Below are 26,355 nucleotides of genomic sequence, written 5' to 3'. Positions count from 1 at the left end.
GGAAACGGGGTTTGTAGATTGCACTCCTAATTTCGCAATCCTCCGCTCACAAGCTTAGTACATCGGCTTTGCGTTTGATGTCAAGTTTGAACGTGTTTTAGTATATGCAAACCTTTAGTACACAGGTGTAAAACTCATTCTCTTTGGCCCGCAAAGGCCTGGAAATAAAGTACGTCAATAATGTACTTAATCTTTCTTACTAAATTGTTTCCATTTTGATAGAAAAAAAAATGCATGTACTGTTTACAATTGCCTATCTTTTAATCACTAATATTATCTAACGATGCAGCAAATATCGTATTTATTATTTATTTTTTCAAATTAAAATAAATACATAAATACCTGCTTGACCTATGATTTAAAAACTACCGTATTTATCCATCAAATTGTATTAAAAAAAAAATGTATCAAATGCGTAGGCAATTGTGTAAAAATTTTATGAGGCAGTTATACATGTATATTCATATATAAGGCTTGTTTTGTGATTGTTGCATATGGCGTCACATTAGTACCAAAAATCCGAGCGCATAAAAACTGTTATCGCGCGCTGATTTTTCAATTCGTGCGCGCGCGCGACACCCTTTTGCGCGCGCGTGGTGCCTTTGTGCTCGCGCGTGTTGCCTTTGTGCGCGCGCGCGGCGCCTTTTTGCGTGCGCGCGGTGCCTTTCTGCGCGCGTGCGGTGCCTTTCTGCGCGCGCGCGGTGCCTTTCTGCGCGCGCGCCGTCTCGGCCTGTGCGCTGTCATGTTTCATTTTGGTACTTTGGGGGCGGGCCTGCTTAGACGGCCCCTTCTTTCTGATTGGCTCTGAGCATTTTTCATATGAGCCAATCAGAAGTATAGCAGGGCGGGTCATTGTCAATATGTATCAAGATTTACGAAGGATGAAGTGGATCAAAAAATGTCGGCTGAAAAAGAGGTAAGTTGAGGGACACACTTATTTACATTATTGAACTGCTTTGGAGTGATTGTAAGGGTACTATTACTAGAACAAATAATAATACATTTTTATTTATAAAACACTTTTCATACATTTAAAATACAGCTCAAAGTGCTTTACATAGTTAAAAACAAAATGAGAAATAACACCCACACCCCATGAAGACAGTCAAACATGTACATAAAAATAAACAAACAGGGGGGGGGGGGGGGGGTTACCCACATATGCGGTCCTCTCCAAGGTTTCTCATAGTCATTCACATTGACGTCCCACTGGGGTGAGTTTTCCTTGCCCGTATGTGGGCTCTGTACCGAGGATGTCGTTGTGGCTTGTACAGCCCTTTGAGACACTTGTGATTTAGGGCTATATAAATAAACATTGATTGATTGATTGAATAATAATAACAACACAATGACAATAGCCAATCACAGGAACCCTCTGGACGTGGAGATCCAGAGGGCTCTTTGAGGAAACACTAGATGATTAAATAAATGGATTAAAAATAATTAAAATACACATCAGGTAAAAGTCCAAAAATAATATGAAATAAGATAAGATATAATCAAACATAAAAATAAACTACAATATAAAAAACTATAAAATAAAATAAAATACAATAAAAACTGAAATATAAATATAATAAGACCATATAAAAATAGGCTAAGATATGATAAAACATAAAAATAAGCTAAGATATGATAAAACATAAAAATAACTAATACTAATAGACTAATCCTGCACATTGGGCCTAATATTTGTGTAGTAAAGTGTTTTTTGAATTCAAGCAATGTAATCTGAAAGATGTTTAAAATATCAACAATTAATGTTAATATTTTTGAAACAATATACTTCTCATAACATGAGTATCTGTGTGCATGAGAGAGTGTAAAGAAAAGCACTTCATCTGCCTTTTTTTACAACCTACTTGAAGTTGTATTTTTTTATTTATTTATTTATTTTTTATTTTTTCAAAGCCAATCAGAAAGAAGGGGCGGTCTAAGCATACCCGCCCCCAAAGTACCAAAATGAAACATGACAGCGCACAGACCGAGAGAGCGCGCGCGCACGAAGTGGAGAATCAGCGCGCGATAAGAGTTTTTACGCGCTTGGATTTTTGGTACTAATGTGACGCCATAGTGGCAGCCTAAAATGCCTGAATTTGCGACTGATTTTTCAGAAAGTTGTGTCAAAAGTTGTGAGGGTTTTTTTTAGTAACATGCACTTTGGGATAGGTTGATTGGCAACACTAAATAGGCCCTAGTGTGTGAATGTGAGTGTGAATGTTGTCTGTCTATCTGTGTTGGCCCTGTGATGAGGTGACGACTTGTCCAGGGTGTACCCCGCCTACCGGCCGAATGCAGCTGAGATAGGCTCCAGCACCCCCCCGCGACCCCGAAAGGGACAAGCGGTAGAACATGGATGGATGGATGAAACAACTTGTGAGTTTATGAATTTGCTATCAACGTTTTAAGTGTTCCTTGTAACCTTAACCTCACAAAGCACAGGGCTTCAGCAAAAATTGGAAAACAAATACTGTATTGATGTTTTCCTTGTTTTATACACTTAAAGGTGGACACTAGATGGCAGTAAAAGCCCATACAGTACTCATAACTCATTCAAACTGCCAACACTTCTGCTTGCATAATCTCCTGATCCACTGCTCGAGTCAAGTAAACATGTGTTGTCATTTACTTGTTACAACAAAACGAGACAGTGTCTCTCTAGGGATATGAAAAAACACACGCACTTACCGTAAAAACATGGTTAAAGTTAAAGTACCACTGATAGTCACACACACACTACGTGTGGTAAAATTACTCTCTGAATTAGACCAATCCCCTTGTTCTACCCCCTGGGAGGTGAGGGGAGCAGTGAGCAGCAGGGTATCATTTTGGTGATTTAACCCCCAATTCCAACCCTTGATGCTGAGTGCCAACCAGGGAGCGAATGGGTCCCATTTTTATAGTCTTTGGTATGACTCGGCCGGGGTTTGAACTCACAAACTACCGATCTTAAAGCCGACACTAACCACAAGGCCACTGAGCAGGTTTACCATAATATCCATGAACGACTCACAGTCACAAATAATTGCCTTTCTTTCCGTCTAGAATTCCATCAGACACAACCTTTCGCTGCACAGCCGCTTTGTGCGCATTCAGAACGAGGGGACAGGAAAGAGCTCATGGTGGATGCTCAACCCAGAAGGAGGGAAGAATGGCAAGTCACCTCGACGCAGAGCTACCTCCATGGACAACAACAGTAAGTTCGCCAAGAGTCGACGGCGAGCCACGAAGAAAAAGGTACAGTTTAAAACCCTGATATGACAATACATCTTCTCAAGGGACAATACTAATTTGTACTTTAGAGTAGTCAGTGTACAGCTTGTAAAGCAATATAGATTTACTGGCCACTGAAAATGAGTAAGCAGATAGCCATTGAGTGCCAAGATAATTATGTGTTGCCTACAGTCAAGCATGGTGTGGTGGTAGGGGTAATGGTTTCGGGCTGCATGTGTGCTGCCGGCACTGGAGAGCTGCGGTTCCTCGAGGGAAACATGAATTCCAACATCTACTGTTACTTTCCCTTCTTTGGGAAACTGGTCCGCATGTTAGTTTTCCCGCATGATGACGAACCCAGGATAACAAAGGGCCTGATTTACTAAGATCCAAATACCGCACGCTAAAAAGCGTGTGCAATCTATAAAATAGCATGTACTATTTGTGGGCATGTTGCTTGTGATCTTCTAACACTGCATGTACAATTGTACAATTTTAATTTAATTTTAAACTAGGATTTAATCAACAATTTAAATGAGGATTTTGCGTGTACTGTACGGGGCATTACCACGGTGACACTCTCATTGACTGCACATTCATGTTATCATGCTGCTACTTGTGGCGTTTTGTTATGTTTTCAAACAAGCAGGAGACCTCTAGCACTTTTTATGGGCATTTTAGAATCAGTCGTGCAGTGCATCTACATTGAAACCACTTTTTTTTCTCTTTTTATTTGACTGCTTAAGGTGCATTAGCAGGAGGCTGCACTTATGTGCTTAAGACGCAAAAAATGCATACTTCAAGAAGTTTTTTTTATATTGGATACATGTTAGTAATTTATATTCTTTGTAAAAAAATAATGAACACCATTACAAAAAAAAAAAAGAATGACACCAAAACGCATGCATTGAATTTGCAGCTATGAAATTATGAAAGGATGTTGCTGAATAGACGTGTCATTATTTTTTATTTCTGACCGTCTAAATGTTTTAAAACGTACACGTAGGACGAAAGATTCTCTGTCCATCGTGTGTCATTGCAGCACGAGCACACCTCTCTCACAGGTGTGTGGGTAACCCAGCAGGCACAAGACATTGATACAACGTTGATTATACATAAATGTCCTTTAAAACTGCCAACGTTGCAAAATAGTTTTATTTGTAAATTGAGACAACGTTGATGCCCAATGTTGGATCCACGCTGTTGGTTGGGAAATGACCACGTTTCAATGGTCAAATCAACGTCACAACCTGACATTGAATTAACGTTAAAAAGCATGTTGTTTCAACGTTGTATATGTGTTGGAGAACATTTGTTAAGAAATGACGAAAATTCAATGGTCAAATTAATGTCAAAAACCAACATTGATTAAACATTGTCAAAAAGCATGTTGTTTCAGCGTTAGGTTTGAGTTGCTCAACATCAGGATATAATTCAACAAGTTCTCAACGTTGTTTTAATGTCTTGTACCTGCTGGGAATTGTATCAGTTTGCACATCCTTTTCAAACTTGCTAAAAAAAAACACCAAACAGTTCTCCCAAATCGGTGACGAGTGTTGACAAAACACATTGCACGTGCTGTACAGTATATTTGCATTTTCTCTTTGTAGTATTGTGGCCGTTTTGATGATCAGCATATATTTTGCATATTAATGAAGACAGAGACGCAAAATGGATTGCATGACTTATTCTGCTCGGGTCACTTTGCACACGTTTAGTAAATCAGGTTTGTGTGTGCTATCAAGTCTGCATGTGCTTTAGTACACGCAAACCTTTAGTAAATCAGGCCCAAAGTGCTTTGCTGAGGAAGCTAAAGGCAACGGAGAGGCCAAATATGCCCTCCGTACCTGAAACCATTTAAGCACCTGTGGGGCATCCTCATATGGAAGGCAGGTGTAGGAGTACGAGGCGTCTAACATCCACTCGCTCCACCTGGGATGTCATCATGGAGGAGTGGAAGAGGATTCTAGTAACCTTGGAGAAGTTTATGTCCAAGAGGATTAAAGCCGTGTTAGATAACATTGGTGCTCACAGTAAATATTCAGAGTTTGGACATGTTTACTGTGGGGTGTTCGCCCTTGTGTTGTTTGGACAAGTGATTCTTAAACGGTGGTACGCTTACCACTAGTCGTACGCGTACCACTAGTCGTACGCGTACCACTAGTCGTACGCGTACCACTAGTCGTACGCGTACCACTAGTCGTACGCGTACCACTAGTCGTATGCCAAAGAATCACTTAAAGGAGCGGTTTGAAAATTCCTCACAGTTACATTTTTCAAAGCAAAAAATAGAACAAGAACACCACCAGCTGGCTTATGTTACCATTAGTGGTATAACAGAACACATTTGTTTGACAATTGTCTATATTGTTCACAATTAAAAAGTTGATGTAATAAAAGTTTTACCGGCCTGAATAAAATGATTGGTGTTTACGGCGGTCACTCACCCGGTCTCGTCAACACGTACATGCAAAGAGCGCGTGTGCACATACAAAAGAGAAGCAACGAACAATTTGCAGTCATGTTGTTGTTATGTTCAAATATACATTCAATGACAGCTAACGCTATCTATCCAAATTGTTATAATTAGTTAACAATACCCAAAGCTAATGTGCGTACATGTTAAGTAATTTTATTGTGTAAATGTTGCAAACATCCCCTTTAATTATGTGCAATTAATTGTATTTGACTCATGACTTAATTACAGTGTTTTATATTCCCGAATTAAAACACACTGTTACTATTCAAACTGTGTGTGATGTTACAGTGGCCCAAAATATTACATTTACTTGTTAACCCTTGTGTAATAACAGATGTTTATTGGGATAAGGTAAACATCTGTTCAGTATTTTAACATAAAAGTGTTTGATTGTGAGGCATTACAAGCCACAAAATGCAACGGGTCCATCAGACTCCCAAACGCTGGCTGAGTAACAACAATATGAATGTTGCACGAAAAAATTTTCTGCATCCCACAGGGATTCTTCTTTTGTGTTTCTGCACCTGCGGTTCCCACACAAGGTTGCAACATTGTTTGTCAACACTGTCTGCTCTCATTTTCTCACACATTTGACCCTCTGATGTTCTGGGTACCTACACTCTGTCCTTCTCCTGTCTAGGCCTGCTGTGTGTGTGTGTGTGTGTGTGTGTGTGTGTGTGTGTGTGTGTGTGTGTGTGTGTGTGTGTGTGTGTGTGTGTGTGTGTGTGTGTGTGTGCGTGCGTGCGTGCGTGCGTGCGTGCGTGCGTGCGTGCGTGCGTGCGTGCGTGCGTGCGTGCGTGCGTGCGTGCGTGCGTGCGTGCGTGCGTGCGTGCGGGCGGGCGGGCGGGCGGGCGGGCGGGCGGGCGGGCGTGCGGGTGTGTGTGTGTGTGTGTGTGTGTGTGGTACACAGAACATCAATTTCCACACTTCTATTAGCCCCGGGTCCAGTGGACCCAAACATCTTATGTAATAGAAATGTGTAGGGAGGGTGTATGGTGTGTGGTCATTAAATATGTATTCTGATATATATTCTTCACAGAAAATGAGCCAAAGTCAGTAAGTCTCAGTTTGAAAAATTAATTAATTGTATAATTTTTATTTTAATAAAAAATGAAAACGGGTCCCACAGACCCGAACACCACACAAGGGTGGCCTTATTTTTAATGAATACTTAGGTCTACTACACTAATGTATTTTAATGTTTAATGTTGCTAAGTGTTTTCCGGGGTGATACACGGTGAAAAAAGTTTGAGAACCACCGGTTTAGACAATCATGGCTGCATGTTAACTTATTTTCAGTGGGCAGTAAATCAATACAGTAGTACCTCGACTTAAGAGTGTTTTGAGTTAAAAGCTGTCTCTTGGCTAATTGTCATGCTTAAAGTTAGAAGAAAAAATGTGAGTCACAAGCATCCCCCGCCATTTGTTGGTGTGAAAAATGTCAGAGTGAATCCTGTAAGATCCACCAAAAACATCTTGTCTTATTCGCTAGTATCGACATGATTTTTTTTTCAACCATGGGAGGGAAGAAAATGCTGAAAAAAGTGGATGATACTCATCGAACTAAGAAAGAAATCCTCAAAAACATGACACAGCGTGTCACTAACTTGGTGAAGCCATTTGAGCGTATCACTGCGGCTCTGCATCGTACTGAAGCAGAATGAGTATATCGCAAGCCAAGAAGTCTAAAAATATGTTACATAATTTATTCATGAAAGTATGGAAAAGCTGCTGATGGTGTGTTTGACGGAGAAGCTGCTGGAAGGAGATAACGTGGAAGTCCACTCTCCAAGGTAAATGCTGTACATAATTATTATGATACTTCATAAAACTAATGTAGTTGTTTGTAGTACATTATATTGTGTTATACAATATTATCAACAAGTTTATTTTTCTTTGTAAAAGGCATGTTACATGGTAATGTTTTTGGGGGGCTGATTGATTGATTGATTGATTGATTGATTGATTGATTGATTGATTGATTGATTGATTGATTGAGACTTTTATTAGTAGGTTGCACAGTGAAATACATATTCCGTACAATTGACCACTAAATGGTAACACCCGAATAAGTTTTTCAACTTGTTTAAGTCGGGGTCCACTTAAATTGATTCATGATACAGATATATACTATCATATATACTATCATCATAATACAGTCATCACACAAGATAATCACAATTAATTATTTACATTATTTACAATCAGGGGTGTGGAGGGGGGGGGGGGTGGTAGGATATGGACATCAAGTAGTAGAGAGAGAGAGAGAGAGAGAGAGAGAGAGAGAGAGAGAGAGAGAGAGAGAGAGAGAGAGAGAGAGAGAGAGAGAGAGAGAGAGAGATCAGAAGGCATAAGAAAAAGTATCTGCATTTGATTGTTTACATTTGATTATTAGCAATCCGGGGAGGGTGTTAGTTTAGGGTTGTAGCTGCCTGGAGGTGAACTTTTATTGCGGTTTTGAAGGAGGATAGAGATGCCCTTTCTGTTATACCTGTTGGGAGCGCATTCCACATTGATGTGGCATAGAAAGAGAATGAGTTAAGACCTTTGTTAGTTCGGAATCTGGGTTTAACGTGGTTAGTGGAGCTCCCCCTGGTGTTGTGGTTATGGCGGTCATTTACGTTAAGGAAGTAGTTTGACATGTACTTCGGTATCTGGGAGGTGTAGCGGATTTTATAGACTAGGCTCAGTGCAAGTTGTTTAACTCTGTCCTCCACCTTGAGCCAGCCCACTTTAGAGAAGTGGGTAGGAGTGAGGTGGGATCTGGGGTGGAGGTCTAGCAGTAACCTGACTAGCTTGTTCTGAGATGTTTGGAGTTTAGATTTGAGGGTTTTGGAGGTGCTAGGGTACCAGGAGGTGCATGCGTAATCGAAAAAGGGTTGAACGAGAGTTCCCGCCAGAATCCTCAAGGTGCTTTTGTTGACCAGAGAGGAGATTCTACAGAGAAATCTCGTTCGTTGGTTAACCTTTTTGATTACCTTGGTTGCCATTTTATCACAGGAAAGGTTAGCCTCTAGAATGGAACCTAGGTAGGTGACCTCATCTTTCCTGGTGATAACAATGTCACCCACTTTTATGGTGAAGTCATTGACTTTCTTGAGGTTGATGTGGGACCCAAACAGGATGGATTCTGTTTTACCCAAGTGTATGGATAGCTTGTTGTCAGCAAGCCAGGTGCAAGTTCTAAGCAACAGTTAAATTGATTTTGATTTATTTCAATGGAAGAAGTTAATAAAAACTCTGTCACTGAACCAATGAATCTCGTCAATTGAAGTAGTACTGTACCGCGATACAAGCTGTACACTAACTACTCTAATTTATATTTCACTTCTAAAGTCCCTTGAGAAGATATTATGAAGTAGTTGCTCAAATGTGAGGGGTGTAGTCACTTTTGCGGGATACCGTATTTATAATCATGGGAATAGTACAATCTGAGATCAATCTGAGGATTTTTGTTTGTCCCCCACAACCAGACGTCTCTCCAAGAAGGCGCAGAGGGAAGAGCGAGCAGCCCTGGTCCTCAGTTCTCCACCTGGCTGGGTAGTCCGAGCTCCCAGAGCAATGAGGACCTGGAGGCCTGGAGCGCCTTCCGAACTCGCACCAGCTCGGACGCGAGCACACTGAGCGGCCGCCGCTCGCCTTTCTCCTCCGAGCAAGATGATCTGGCAGAAGGCGAGGGTCACCTGTTGTACCCTGTGGGGGGCAAGATCCCCGCACCCTTGCCCAGCCTGTCGGAAGTGTCCGGTGGATCCATGGGGGGCTCAGGAATAGTGATGGAGAGCCTGGCGGATAACCTCAACATGCTGTTTCCCAAGGGCTCCAACTCTTGCTGTTCTAACGGTGCCATGCTTCAGAGCGGCCTCTATAACTCCCCTCAGCCACAGCAGGACTATGAGAAACGCTTGTATGGCCAAACCAGGATGAACGCCTTGTCCTCCATGTGTCCGGAGGACAAGCGGCACTATGGGCTTTATGAGAACCAATATATCTGCCCTGCTGGCCTCCTTAAGGACCTCATGACCTCAGAGGCAGACAGCAGTAGGAACATGGCCCCCTTCAAGGATTCACGTGCGTCTCACGGCGGGAGGGGCCATTGTCCGATGTCCATATATGACAGCCCGAGCCAACTGGTGGGTCATAACGGCACAAAAATGAGTCTGCCCGTTCTTCCCGTGAATCCACGAGGCCTACATAACCAGGGTCCTCCTAGCTTGCCGGACATGAATAGTCGTAACATGACCCCCCTGACTAGTCTCTCGGGGGCACCCCCTCAAATGACCAGCCTGAGGACGCAACTGTTCCACGGTCACCCGGCCCTGTCTAATGATGCCAGGGTGGCCTACCGCAGCTACAGGGAGCTTCACACACATGCTCATCATCAGGAGCGGCTGCCCAGCGACCTGGACAACGTGTCCATCGAGAGGCTCGAATGTGACATGGAGTCCGTCCTCCACGACACCCTTATGGATGGCGGGGCACTGGACTTCAATTTTGACGCGGCAGCAGGGGCTCAGGTGTTCCCACAGAGGGTGAAGACCAACACACACAGCTGGGTGTCAGGTTAGGGGGGGTGGATCTTATCCTGTATGCGTGTGTGTGTGTGTTTTCTTACCCACCCAATTTTGAAATACTTATCCACGTTCTTGTCTAAGACAAGAAATGGTTTATCCGAAGTTCTTAACAAATCGATATATCTAATGTAGTTTGCAGACCTGTTAGATACTAGATATGTGCATTTTTTTAAATGATGCCGTATATAAGCCTAAAATAATTCACACACTGGCCAAATTTTGAATCATAATTTTTTATTTTGTATTTGTTGAATTATGTCTGGAAATGTCACAAGAAATTAGCAAAATGCTGCAATTCAATAATTATTTTTTTTCAATTACAATTTAAAAAAATAATTTGTCCCCAATGTACACAGAACAGAAAATATAGCAGCAAATGGCAAATAACAAATAAATAAATAAATCAATGATAATGTATTTATATAGCCTTTAATGTCGAATGTCTCAAAGGGCTTTACAGGCTTTACTAAGGCCCCAGCTGGGTGTAGATGTAGAGACCCCCCTTCCAGGGTGATCGGCTGCAATGGATGCCGAGTGGGTTTACAATTGAGTTGTTAAATAAGTAGATACCATTTTGGAGTCCAGTCCATCGAGAAGCCAACAGGTGATCATAGGGGGATCTTCTTCCGGCCTCAGTCAGGTCAGCCCACAGCTATTGGCACCTATAGCTATAGGCTGTATATATTTAAACACAGACTACAAAAACTGAAATAGTGAAGAATTACATATACAATAAAGCTCATGTTAAAAATGCTACAATACCCAAACAAGGAAAACTGGACAAACCGGAAGAAAGGTGGAATAAATAAATAAATAATATTTTCTGAATGAGTAAAACATTCTAGTGCAAATAAATGATAAATAAATGGGTTATACTTGTATAGTGCTTTCCTACCTTCAAGGTACTCAAAGCGCTTTGACAGTATTTCCACATTCACCCATTCACACACACATTCACACACACATTCACACACTGATGGCGGGAGCTGCCATGCAAGGTGCTAACCAGCAGCCATCAGAGGCAAAGGGTGAAGTGTCTTGCCCAAGGACACAACGGACGTGACTAGGATGGTAGAAGGTGGGAATTGAACCCCAGTAACCAGCAACCCTCCGATTGCTGGCACGGCCACTCTACCAACTTCGCCACGCCACCCCTATAAATTTGGTACTCCGCATAAGGGTGCAAAATGGCAAAGACAAGTCAGGGATGTTACAGGTGCAGTGACATTAGTGGCATTTACATGTGCAGAATGAAGCCGTAAGTTAAGAGCCAGGCATGTAAAATATCTGCGAAAACTACTGTTTAAACCAGGGGAGTCCAAACCCAAAACTGTGAGATAAATGCAGTTCAATTTCAATAAGCAACCTGATCCTGTTTCCGTATAAATTTTCAATACTTTGCATGTGAGATGGTTAATTCTCACCAGCTTGTGAACTACATGAGAAACTCAGGTCATTGCCCATGATGTGTGCTTTTATGACCTATAAGCACAGCATTTATTTATGTGGCCGAATCCAAAACAACCTTTCTTAGTCATCTTGCAGAAAAAAAAATCAACAAGCATAAACACGCACATGGTCACACATAACACAACCTGCTCACTGAACTTTGTGGATGTTATAAAAAAAAACATCCCATCACCATCAAAAATTCAAAATGACATCCAATTGCAAAACATGATGGGAAAAATGCAAAACAGTCTCTCCACACTTATTCATGTTTGACTTTTAGCTGCTTGATATTTCTAATTGATTAAAAAGCTTTAAAGAGGTCGTCACGGAAGTAAACAAGCACACAAACACAAAAAAAACACATATATATATATATATATATATATATATATATATATATATATGTATATATATATATATATATATATATATATATATATATATATATATATATATATGTATATATATATATATATGTATATATATATATATATAATGTGTATATATAATGTGTATATATATATATATACACATGTGTATATACAGTATATATATATATGTGTATATATATGTATATATATATATATATGTGTATATATATATATATATATATATATATATATATATAATGTGTGTATATATATATATGTGTATATATATATGTATATATATGTATATATATATATATATATATATATATATATATATATATACATACATATATATGTGTATATATATATACATATATATATATATATATATATATATATATGTGTGTATATATATATATGTATATATGTGTGTATATATATGTGTGTATATATATATATGCATATATACACACACATATATATGTGTATATATATACACATAAATATGTATATATACTGTATATGTATGTATATATTTATACATATATATACACTGTATATGTATATATTTATATGTATGTATATATATGATGTAAATGTGTATATATGTATATGTCTTTTTTTTAACGCCTAGCATACTGTGCACAACAGCTCGAAAAAATAAAAAACATTTGAAATATTGGATATGTTTGTATACAGAAAATAATGATTAAACATCAAATGTTTTTAATTAATATCTTTCCATTTTCTTGTGTATTTTCCAGCTACAAGATTCACTAAATAATATTTACTTTGAATTCCAAAATATGTGCAGGGTATATAAATCAGTTTGGGCTTAACTGTACACAAACACAGTATATTACAGTAAATATGATCACAGTGTCTGGTTATAATGAAGTAAAAAAACAAACTCCTATGGTGTTATTAATGCATGCAGGTAAAGCTGTGTATGTGGAATTTATGATGGAAAAACATCCATAAGCAAATTGCTATAAAGGAGTCAGCATTAGGATTTAAATATGAATGGACCAAATCATCATTCAGTTAACATTGATATACAGTTTGTAAAAAATTCAAGTACGGTGCAAGATTCTACAATAAAATAAAGTAGAAGAGTTTTTTTTAAAATGTATGTCGATAGAAGTTCTTATTCATCCATGTTGTTGTATTCTCAGGGCAGTCAATCAATCGCAACTGGACTGTTTGGTTTGTCTTTGAAGACGTTTCGTCTCATCCAAGTAGGCTTCATCAGTTCATGCTCATAGACTAGATCTGACCAAACTTTTAAAATATAATACAAAAATTAAAAAAAATAATCCAATGAGTAATATTAACTGTCATCTTCAATTAATGTAAAAAAAAGAAGAAGATTTGTGTCCTAAAATAAGCCATCATTCACAACCCCTATTATATTTATTTCAGTTTTTTTAATATGGACCTTTTCTTTTTGCCAGTGTCATATATCATTTCTTTATTCAACGTTATTTTTTTGTGACATTGTTGTTTCAAAACAAGCCATACAGAGTAAGAGGTGTTGCATAAATAGTTTGTATTAATGGAATCATTATGAGATGGTTGGGTGGAATGCAGATGGTAGTGAAAACATTTCAGGAATTATTTGTTTTTCTTAGTTGGAGTTATTGTTGTTTTCATTCAAAAAGTAAAGGGATGCTGAGGAAACTGCACTGGAGATATTGTATGTTGTACTTTTATTACAGTTGTTATTTTGTAAGTTGTATTTGAATATATGGATTTCTACATAATATTTGAAAGAAAATGCCAATTCACTGTGCTTACAAAATGCTCTCAGGCTTAGATAGTTGTATATATTCTATTCTAAATATTCAAAATATTCTACTGCATGTAAGATTATGTTACAAATGGTCGTTTACGCATCTGCGTTTAAACTACCAATATGAACATTCAATACCTCAAAATATTTTTACCTCTTAAGCCGTGAGGGATTTTATCCATCCTGTGTCATTTTATTGACAGTTTTGTACATGTTTTATTTGATCTTTTTTTTTTAGTTTTATTTGATATTTTTAGCCTTTTTGTTCAGAATATCGTCTATCTCTCTTTTTGTATATTGCATGTTTTGTGAGAGAATTATAGCCTTTGCTTTCTATAGTGAACATTCTCAGATGCAAGAAAAAAAATCTAATAAATGGAAACATTTTAATAACATTGTTGTAAAATTACTTGTATTTGTCTGTTTTTAATGATGTTGTGCAATAATATTGTACAGTACTATAAAACATGTACAGCTTGTTGAAATGTGGTTGGAAAAATGGCTTTTTGTTGGTATTATCTGATTAATCGATCTGATCCGAATTATGAACTAGCAAGTTATTATTTTTTCTCCTAGTATTTGAAATAATATATTCTTGGTATGTGCAGCACAGCGGTGTAGTGGTTAGTGCTCGTGCCTCACAATGACAAAATCCTGGGTTTGATTCTTGGAATCTGGGTCTTTCTGTGTAGAGTTTGCATGTTCCCCATGTGGCAACACCAAATTGGCCCTAGTGTGTGAATGTGAGTGTGAATGTTGTCTGTCTATCTGTGTTGGCACTGCGATGAGGTGGCGACTTGTCCAGGGTGTACCCCGCCTTCCGCCCGAATACAGAGCCCGAAAGGGTCAAGATGGATGGACATTCTTGGTATTTGATACAATCTACAGTATAAAATACCACATGAATTTAATTAAATAGATAATAAAAAGTGAGTAAATGGAGTGCTTATCCAAACAAACTATAAAAAACGTCCCCGGCCAGCTGGACCAAACAGATTGATAGATTGATTGATTGAAACTTTTATTAGTAGATTGTACAGTACGGTAAATATTCCGTATAATTGACAACTAAAAGGTAACACCCGAATAAGTTTTTCAACTTGTTTACGTAAATCAATTCATGGTACAAATATAACTGTCCATGGAGTGAGTCACACTTTATATTGATTATGATGCACACAGCTAGCATACACTGTCTGGCTAGCTGTGTACAAACAAAACATGAAATGTGGGCTAATACTTTATAGATACTGTAATATGATTGTTCATGTCAGTACAAAATAGTGTCATATCGCAGTGTTGTGCATTACAAACTCAAACACGTTTCATATTGACGTAGAAGCCAGCTTGTCTCTTGCCGTAGTTGGCTTTTATGGCCAATACCGTAGCACGCTGATGTGTTAGTACGCTAGAAAAATAGTTCCTCCGTGTTCTCTCTTACAATAACAATGTCGCTACAGCTTGGTTGTTATACAGGTAACTGTGAAGGTTCGGTGGAGAAGGAGACGGCGCTGAGGCAGGGACGTCCTTTAGCCTTAGGCGTACTTATTAATATGATAAAATGACGTGTGTAATAAATCCAAATGCGTATGGTGTGGCTATGTGATGCGTCTAACAATGTTGAAGGTGTGTGTTGTGAGAAGTGCGGCAGTCCAGAAGGGGCAAGGCAGGCTCGGAGGTCCGTGGGCAAGCAAGATGTCAAGGGCAGTAGCGAGACGTCAGAGTCCGTGTCCAGGCGAGAGGTGGAGATCCAGGAAGGCAGCAAGAAAACCAGAGGGAATCCGGGGAGACGAGACACATAGTTCGAATCCAGGGAACGAAGAGGAAGTACGGAATGACGACACAGGACAGGACACAATGAGCACAGAGGAGGGGAAACACAGAGAGCGAGCAGGCACATGAAAAAGAAGCTAGAGACGTGTGGGCTTACTGAACTATACAGGTAGCTACTGTGACAGTCTCCAGCTGTCGCTCGGGTTGTCATGACCACCGAGGAAAGACATGTTGCGGGCAGGTTTAGACTTTCTTTATTTTTCAATAAACCAAAGTCTGCTGCGGATTGCTTTTCAGCACTTGCCGGCTCCTGCTCGCTCCTCCGCCTTGTTTTTCAGCCGCTCCGTCCCGCTGGCTTTTCAGCCGCGTCTCTCGTCGTCTGTCTCGCTCCGCGTCAGCTTTCCCCCCGGCTCCTTCCAGTCTCTCCCCTTTTGTTCAACGACAGGAGATTGGATGATCGTGCCCAGGTGTGCGGATCTCGCACCTGGGCACGATTGCGGTGTCGCTCCCGACGCGCCCTGCCTCGCCGCTCGCTCGCCGCCATCTTGGGCCGGCGTGCCCTGCCCGGCTGCTCCACAGCTACGCTCTGGCACTGGAACGCAGCACACACTGGCTTAAGAAAGGCGTCGAGCTCTCATCAGCGACAGGTGTGCAGGTTTCAGATTAGGCAGGAGAGGATCGCCCATGGGCGTGTCCAGAAGCGCACGTAGACGAGCACACAGCAAGATGAGAGGCAGTAGGTGCTTGAGCCGTAGCAGTTACAAAACGTAGACGACGTATTGTTGACAGTTTTTGAATGCATTTGAAAGTGATTTAGAGATAGAAAAGCTTGCTCCCATTTGCTGCATTGCTAGCTACCAAGAAGAAGCTGATATTTACATGTTACAAAGCAAAAAAACAACAACTTTTGTCTTCTTGTCTGTCATAATGATTGTGAACGATAGGCGAAATTCCAAAAAAAAAGTGCATTCATCCTTTTTCAACCACTTGTCCCTCTCATGGTCGCAGGGGGTGCTGGGGCCTATCCCAGCTGCATTTGGAGTTCCCCTTTAAATATGTTTTTTGTTGTTGTTTTTGTACCACTCGATGGAGCCTGCATAAACCAAACCCCAACACGAGGTTGGTTGACACAATGTTATTGTAGCCACTCCGAATCAGCCTGTCAGATTAAAAGATGGGTTTAGTACTTGTCTGACGCACTTCCTGTTGCTCCAGTAAAGCGCACACATGTTCGTGAATGATTCAATTAAGTAGCAGAATGTACTAAAAGAAACTTGCTTAGTTCGTCTGTAGACAGATTGTAGTTGAGGTGTCCAAAGCTTTCAGTAGCTTCCAATAGTGCTCAGCAAAGCGTTCAATAACCTTCAAAGTGTCTTATAAAGTGTGCAATATCGCGTCTAACAGCAGTCAACAAAAATGATGCTTACTCAGCTATAGCTTCTCCTCTGCAGGTAACAACGCCCCTTTTATAGTGCACGCCTCTAATGCCATGTGACACATACTTTTGAATAGGCCACTTACAATGACTTCAGCAAATTTCCGTGCGTTCGGGATCTGATGACATCACGGGGCGGGGGAACTCTTTTGCACTCTGCCCATAGTCAGCAGTTCAGTTCAGTGTATGCAAAAATGAGAAAGATGTGTTGTTTATCATTCACAATCGTTATGTAAGACACGACTACACATGTTTTTAATGCATTCTAAATCGTAAATAAAAGTCAGCTAACAATGGAGCCAACAGGGGCTCCTCTGTTGCGCCCACAAATACCTCTAAATAACCGTTCAAAAGACGCCAACAGTACTCCATTTACATCTCGTGTCCTGAATATTAACCAAGTATTAGTGATATTGTTATTATAAGCGTTATTTTTAGCAACACATTGATCACAGAAAGCTAACTAGCTTGTGCTGCTATATTGACATATTGAGCCGGTGAGCTGCTGGAAGTTAATTATAGATTATGAATCATACCTCTCACCTGGATAGTAGAAGGTTGTGGTCATTAACCCAGAAGTTGGTAAACTTTGACATTCAACTTAGACCCAGAGACGGCGAGAAAGACACGCAAAAGACGCTCATTGTGGCAACTTTTTTTTTTTTTACCCCTTAAGATGATTATGATTAAGTCTTCATCCAAACGAGAAGATATGAACATCCCATCAATCAGCATCCTAGTGAGAGCAGGCGTTGTACAGTAAGTGATTGTTTCATTATGTTCATAGTTTTTATTTCTTGTTAAGCACTTAGCTATACTGCTGCAGGATGCTTAGTGTTTCCCTAAAGCTGGATCTGTTTATCGCTCAGCTTCTAAAACGCGTTGCTCATCCTCCGTATATTCAGGCTCAAAAATATATGTATCTGGTTTATAATTTGTCCCAAAGTAATGGTTGTTGTTGAAGAGAACTGTGGTTCCCCCCCATGCACGTCACGGCTCACATGACTGCTCATGCTCATTATTGCTCAGGAATCTCCGTGAGATTTGTATTATTTGGATCTTATCTATTTACTTGCAAACTTTGTAAGCCTTTTGGTGTAATAAATCAAATATGTATAATAATCGCTTCAATATCAAGTCATCATATTTTGCCATTATACTGGTACTTTAAGAAACAGGGTCAAACATGTACTGTTCTATCAGAGCTATATTCAACCAGTATCAATCCTCACAACTTGAATATAAATGTTATGACATTTCTTTCTACAGGAGTCCACTTTTACAAAAGTGTCACTTTAATTTTGAAAACCTTATATTTTCACATATCCTGTTGTTTATGTGTTAGAGACAGGGATATTCCGATCAGGGTTTTATGCTTCCGATTTCAATACCAATCATCTATACAAACTTCATGTATTACCCGTACATTTTTTTAATATATATATTTTTTTTTAATCTAAAAATCGTATCACATTTGCTTTTTTTGCTTTCTTCGTCACTGATTCATGCTCACTGCAGACTTTATGAGCACCAACAAACATAGAAATAGCTCTATTGATAATGAATAATAACAATAATTACCTCTATTATCTACAATACAATTGTTTCAAATGCAACAATACATATATGTAATGATAACTTTAATTACAAAAGAAAGCAGATAAATGGAGGGGAATAAAGAGAAGCAAACTGTATTAACCTTATAGATTGTTATAGTAATAATAGTTTAGGCTTTATCAGTGTGCCGTGTGTTATCCAGTTTCCCCTCGGGGAACAACGTTAATATATATTTGATGAAACGTGATTATATGCATGAGTATATGTGCTTGTATATGTACAGTATGTGTATATGTATGTTTGTACAGTGAATGTATGTGTGGATGTATATACCGTGAGTGTGTAGGTATGTACTATATTTGTGTATCAATGTGTGCGTGTATGTATGAATGAATGTACGTATGTATGTATATATGTATGAATAATTGTGTGTATGCGAGTATGTATGTGTGTTTATATGTACAGTCTATTTGTCCCTCAGTATGTGCGGGAGCCAGAGTACGGCCCCAGTCACCCAAACAGCAGGTGCGGTGCCCAGGGAACAAGGCCCCATGCTGTCAGGCCCTCCAGAGTCGGGCCCACCGTTCCACACGGCAGGCCAGCGGTAGGCCGTAGACTGACACACCCAGCATAGGACAAGGCACGGGAGAAGCAAGGGACAGTCAACGCCAAAGCCAGCGAGAGACCACACCCGACGCGAGCAGAAAGACGGGATGCCCTGCTCCAAGGGGCCCAGAGACTCCCCGCAGCCAGACAGGATGCCGACTGCTAGGAAGTTCATATATTCCCATTTAGGCGCCATTCAAGCGCCTTTCATGTCGTTCTCGCCAGTTCCAGGTCCTAAATGGCTGTCAAAGTGTACCAACTTGCCGGATTATATCATCAACCATCTACTTTCCAGGTGAGAGGCATGATTTATGATCTACAATAAACGTACAGGGATGAAAAAAGCGAGGAAACAGCAGACCACTCAATGATGTAAACATAGCGACACACAGAAGTGATTACATCGCCGCTGTAAATAGTTTGTCTGCGTTCGAGCTTACAATAACAATATCACTAATACTTGGTTAATATACAAGTCACAAAATGTAAATATAGTATTGTTGGCGCTTTTTGAATGGTTATTTATTGGATTTTATGGGCGAAATAGTGGCGCTCCAATTGGCTCAGCTGTAAGCTATTTAGTATTTACAATGCATTTAAAAAAAAAGTCCATTCATAATGATTGTGAACGATAGGCAAAATTCTCCAAAAAGTGCAGTTCCCCTTTAAAAAAAATATATATTAGACATCGTCTATTCAGCAACATCTTTTTATAATTTCATAGCTGCTGGATGACTTAAGGGTCTAATTAAAACAAATTAAATTGATGAATTTTGGTGTCATTTAATATATTTTTAATGCCGTTTTTTTTTTTTTACATAGAATATTTTTTACTGACACATATCCTATATGATTGAAACTTATTGAAGTATGCATTTTTTGCACATAAGTGCATCCTCAATCAGATGTACTTTTGGCGGGGAAAAAAAGAAACAAAAGTAGTGTCAATGTAGATGCGCTGCACGATTGCGTGTAAAATGCCCATAAAAAGTGGTACATGTCTCCTGCGTGTTTGAAAACATAGCAAAACGCCACAGGTAGGAGCATAATAACATGAATGTCACACTTTTGTGACTGTTTTGCACTTGTGTTGTTTTTTTTCCCATTTGTGTGGTGTTTAACTTCCTGTCCAGTACTCTTATTTTGTAGTTGCACTTCCTCTGTCTGTACACTGAGCACTGGCTCCCACACCTGTCATTGATTGGCAACCGGGACACACCTGTAGCCGGTTGCCAATCAGTCTGGTATTTCAGTCAGATTATTGCCTATTGTTCTGCCCTGCTAGTTCCCTTAAACACAATAATTTCAACTAAACAGATAACAAAGACTTGGAAAGAGACTGTAAGAGCTAATATACATGCCTGGACAACATTCCTGACACAGATAATAGAAATGTAAAAATGAACTTTTAGTATTAGAGGAAAAAATTGACATATTTAATGGGTTGTATCTGTAGTATAATAATTGATACATATGATAGTATATAAATAGAATGTAGGTCAATGTTGTTTGTGTATATATGATAAGCATAGGTAAACATGCCATGTATGTAGTGTGATTCTCTATATATATGCATAAGACTATAGAGATGGGAGTATTTTGTTTTTTTGTTGTACTACCATTATTTATTTTGTTCTGTTTTTTTTTTACAGCATATATAAGATTCACTATAATTATAGTTTATGTCTGGAAAAAGGGGGGCAGCGTTAAAGGACAATATGTTGTGTAATTATGTGAAATCATTGCAATAAAGCATAAAAGAAAAACAAAAATTAATTCTGTGTCTTGTGCAGTTGTGTTTGCACTCGCCTTCTTGTGTTCTTTCCCCCTCCTGTTTGCACGTTCTCCCACTCCCTCGTGAGTGTGTTTTCTTTTGTTTATATTAAAGAACATTGTTTTGGTCGCCTCCCGCCTGCTGCATCTGGGGTCTCGCCGCAAAAAGCTGTCTTCAAGCTTGTGACAATGAACGTGCAGTAAATGCGTGCCTCCGTGGTGATGCCCAGTATACTGCAGTACACGCAGAATCCTCATTTAATTCACCACTTTTCAATTGCACACACAGTCTTAATAAATCGGTAGGTCGTGAGTTCAAACCCTGGCCGAGTCATACCAAAGACTATGAAAATGGGACCCATTACCTCCCTGCTTGACACTCAGCATCAAGGGTTGGAATTGGGGGTTAAATCACCAAAAAGGATTCCCGGGTGCGGCCACCGCTGCTGCTCACTGCTCCCCTCACCTCCCAGGTGATGGGTCAAATGCAGAGAATAATTTCACCACACCTACTGTGTGTGTGACTATCACTGGTAATTTAACTTTAAATCGCACGCAACACGCCCACTAATAGTACACACTACTTTATAGATTGCACACGCTGTTTAGTGCGAAGTATTTGGATTTTAGTAAGTTAGCCGCATAAATACCTTAAAAGTCAATAGCACACATTAACTAAACAAAAGCAAAAACTACTATTTACTACTTTTTTTTCAACCCTTTGGTTTTTGCCCTCAAAGTCCTCATGTGTCCAGGGTTTTGTTGCCTGAGTTTGTAAACATCAAGACAAATGACAAAAAAGTATAGCATTTTGGGAAAATAGAAATATTGATCTAAATACTTGTTTTGGCAAACTCTACACAAGGCCAAAGCCTTCACCCAAACAGAAAGGCCTCATGTCCAAATGTGAGATGGCTCCCATTTCCCCCCAGAGGACAGAAGTGGAATTACAGACAACATTTCCCAACAGCTGAAGACCATCAGTAATCAGGAAGGCTCTCACCTGAAGCAATCAAATCCACTCCTTTTTAAGTCTGCAGTCCAGCTCAAACTTAAAGGCCTACTGAAATTAAATGTTTTTATTTAAACGGGGATAGCAGATCTATTCTATGTGTCATACTTGATCATTTCGCGATATTGCCATATTTTTGCTGAAAGGATTTAGTATAGAACAACGACGATAAAGATCGCAACTTTTGGTATCTGATAAAAAAAAGGCTTGCCCCTACCGGAAGTAGCGTGACGTAGTTAATTGAACATATACGCAAAGTAGTGATGGGTTGATGAGGCCTCATGAAGCGTTTCGACACATTGCAAAACTGTATTGATACTGTGTCGATACTGTGTCACTAAATACTGACATCTGCTGGACATTAAAAATCCCTACAGGCAACCTATGGACCGACTCAACTGACACTGATTTTATGACCTAGTATATACAATAATATAAACCAAGTCATTGTATTTCATTTAGGATTATTTAATATCTTCATTTAAATAAAAATATATTTTTATCTTTTTTAGATACAGTCAAATAATGTGAACATGTATCATGACTAGGATGGTAGAAGGTGGGGATTGAACCCCAGTAACCGATTGCTGGCACGGCCACGCTACCAACTTCGCCACGCCGTCATTCCTGTACCTTCTCTAGTAACAGTAGTGATGGGTCCTGCAACACAGATGCATCGGCGCATGCGTCGAGCTCATAGAGCGAAACCCTGTGTCGGTGCGCGTACCGCTTTTAGAAAGTCACGTGACCGATCATGAGCTGCTTTGGTCACGTGACCGATACGCGAACTGTATCGCACTGACGCCTCCTCTGTGCCCTGTGAGCAACGTTCCCTCTAAGGTGCGCGCCTGCGCAATTGCGCAGTGCTCAGGCGTCCTCCGCGCACACCGTGCGCCGCACAGCCAATATATGCCGCGCACCAAATCAAACCCATCTGAATTCTAAACAAAATAAACACATTTATTCTGGGTAATTTTGAAATGCAACTTTGAGTGACAGTGACAACAAGCGGCCCTAACGGTGTTCGTCAACAACACGCATTGCGCCGCTTCCTAATAAACAGTTTGACGCGCAGGCGTCAGTGCGATACAGTTCATGAGCGGTCACGTGACCAGAACAGCTCATGAGCGGTCACGTGACCAAAACAGCTCGTGTTCGGTCACGTGACTTTCTAAAAGCGATACGCGCACCGACACAGGGTATCGCTCTATGAGCTCGACGCATGCGCCGATGCATCGGTGTTGCCGGACCCATCACTAACGCAAAGTTCCCTATTGTTTACAATGATGGCCGCATGAAGTGAGAGAGATTCGGACCGAGAAAGCGACGATTTCCCCATTAATTTGAGCGAGGATGAAATATTTTTAAATGAGGAAAGTGCAAGTGAAGGACTAGTGGGGAGTGGAAGATGCTGTGAGAGCCGGGGGTGACCTGATATTCAGCTGGAAATGACTACAACAGTAAATAAACACAAGACATATATATACTCTATTAGCCACAACACAACCAGGCTTATATTTAATATGCCACAAATTAATCCCGCATAAAAACACGTAGGTGTTTGTTATGCTAGCTCCTAGCTACTAGCTCGAGCTAGTTATAGCTCGAGCGGGTAATATGGACGGGATCCTGTATATATAACCCGCCAATACAATTCAAACACCTGCACAACACACACACTCACTCAGCCCAAACAACCGTTCACCTAACCCAAGGTTCATAAAGCTTATATATTTAATCAAAGTTACGTACATGACACACACGTACTGGCAAGCAATCAAATGTTTGGAAGCGCGCGGGTGGGACCTGATATTCAGCTGGGAATGACTACAACAGTAAATAAACACAAGACATATATATACTCTATTAGCCACAACACAACCAGGCTTATATTTAATATGCCACAAATTAATCCCGCATAAAAACACCTGCGTGTTTGTTATGCTAGCTCCTAGCTCCTAGCTACTAGCTACTAGCTACTAGCTCGAGATAGTTATAGCTCGAGCGGGTAATATGGACGGGATCCCGTATATATAACCCGTCAATACAATTCAAACACCTGCATAACACACACACTCACTCAGCCCAAACAACCGTTCACCTAACCCAAGGTTCATAAAGCTTATATATTTAATCAAAGTTACGTACATGACACGCACGTACGGGCAAGCAATCAAATGTTTGGAAGCGCGCGGGTGGGACCTGATATTCAGCTGGGAATGACTACAACAATAAATAAACACAAGACATATATATACTCTATTAGCCACAACACAACCAGGCTTATATTTAATATGCCACAAATTAATCCTAATGCTAGCTCCTAGCTCCTAGCTACTAGCTCGAGCTAGTTATAGCAAGCGATCAAATGTTTGGAAGCGCAGCTGTGTACTCACGTTATCGCAACTGTGTATCCAAATCAAAGTCCTCCTGGTAAGAGTCTCTGTTGTCCGAGTTCTTCCATCTTGACTGCATCTTTCGGGAATGTAAACAAAGAAGCGCCGGCTGTGTACGTGTTGTTGCTGACTTCCCTCGCAAAATAGACACTTCGCACCGACAACTTTCTTCTTTGCTTGCTAAGCTTCTTTCTCCATAATGCAATGAACAAATTGCAACAGATTCACCAACACAGATGTCCAGAATACTGTGGAATAATGAGATGAAAACAGAGCTATTTCGTATTGACTTCAATGGTGTCCGAATACTTCCGTTTCAATGATTGACGTCATGCGCATACGTCAACCCTCAGAGGCGTTTCGAACCGGAAGTTTAGCGGGAAATTTAAAATTGCACTTTATAAGTTAACCCGGCCGTATTGGCATGTGTTGCAATGTTAATATTTCATCATTGATATATAAACTATCAGACTGCGTGGTCGGTAGTAGTGGCTTTCAGTAGGCCTTTAAGGCCAACAAACACTGCTCGAGGACAATTTGCCAAATGCAGTAGTGCCTAACTGTTTACAGAGACCAGGGTGGCTGACGGTGAGATGTCTTATATTATTTTGATGTTTGATTTGATGTGTTGTATTTATTTAATGGCCAAGTGGTTGTTAAATGTTTAAATGCCAAATCCAAGCTGTTAAAGGTCATGTATATGTACTTTTGGAAACACTTTTACTTTAAAAAATAGCTTATTGTAATTTGTTTATATTGGTCCCTAATTGCTTTTGTATTTGTATTTCCAAAGGTTTTTCACCTTACAAACTATTCAATGAAAAAAAGACACAATCAAGTCCAAAATAAAAGGAGAAGCAGAGATTTGTCTCATCATTGGATTCAACCAAAGAGTGAAGTCCCAGTGTAACCCCTGGTCGAAAAATCAAAACCCTTTTCAAGTTAGGGGATAAAACAAACAAAGAAAACATAACTTGACAGTGAAAAACCGATCCCCCACTGGACAACCAGGAAAAGGAGATCTGGACCAAAGACTCAAAAGTTAATTTCACCAAATTCACTCCAACTCCACTTGAGCTGTAAATATGGCAGACAAGAAGGTGCTTGACCAGCTAAAGACCGAGAGGACAAGTGCAAAAGCATCATTCACCCGCCTTGTCAACAGCCTCACCAGGAACCATGATGACTTGTCTGAGGAGGAGCTCAGAGACAGTTTCAAGACACTCATCACAGCAGCTGACAAAGTCATGGAAGCCAATGACAAGGTAGAATCCAAACTTCTGACACAGCTAAAAGATGAAGAAACTGAACTCACCCAAGAGCAACAAGAAGATCTCGATAATACTTCAAGGGAGTGTGAGTCAAAGCGGGTAAAGGTCAAAGGTCAACTCCAGAAGGCTCTGTGGGATAAGTTTGGAAAAGATGAAGTGTCCATAGCTCTTCTGGCAGCAGATGAGGAGTGTAGACGCACCACTGCTGGGGAACCGGAGGATATGAACCTGGATGGATATGAGTTCATGCTGAACCACCTGGTAGGACTGGTAAAGACTGCAAAGGAGGTGCATGGTCGGTGGAGACAATGGGTCCCTGAAGACACAGTAGTTGAAATTCTGACAAGCTTAAAAGGTCTGGAACTACAGACCACCAAGCTGGTTTCCAAGAAGGCTGACTTCATACAACAAAGAATAAAGGAAGAAGTCAGGAGGGAACCAATTGCTCCCAGTCATCCTGTACCAGCCATCAAGTTGAAACCCACAGCCCTTCCTAAATTCACTGGAAACAAACGTGAATTCCACAGGTGGAAAAAGGACTGGGAAGCACTCCAGAGACAAGGTGAGCCAACTGGTTCCAAGGAGGTGAAGAAGGCCCAATTGTTGGACAGTGTTGAGGACAAGATCAGGAAAGACCTTCGTCTCACCACTCAA

The 26,355-nt window shown here is 40.2% G+C and overlaps 1 protein-coding gene across 1 annotated transcript in view; it reads left to right on the top strand.

Moving 5' to 3' along the window:
• LOC133650501 (forkhead box protein O1-B-like) overlaps positions 1-12,062 on the top strand; it is a 38,932-nt gene extending 26,870 nt beyond the window's left edge. Inside the window, exons 2-3 of the mRNA XM_062047819.1 lie at positions 3,046-3,237; positions 9,166-12,062. Coding sequence (XP_061903803.1) covers positions 3,046-3,237; positions 9,166-10,257 — 1,284 coding nt within the window. The 3' untranslated portion in view covers positions 10,258-12,062. The remainder of the gene's footprint in view (positions 1-3,045; positions 3,238-9,165) is intronic.
• Positions 12,063-26,355: the final 14,293 nt, after the last annotated feature.

Source organism: Entelurus aequoreus, linkage group LG05 (genome assembly GCF_033978785.1).
Source record: "Entelurus aequoreus isolate RoL-2023_Sb linkage group LG05, RoL_Eaeq_v1.1, whole genome shotgun sequence".
In the NCBI taxonomy this organism is placed as follows: domain Eukaryota; kingdom Metazoa; phylum Chordata; class Actinopteri; order Syngnathiformes; family Syngnathidae; genus Entelurus; species Entelurus aequoreus.
Note: the sequence above shows the minus strand (reverse complement) of the source record. Positions and strands in the feature narration are given on the sequence as shown.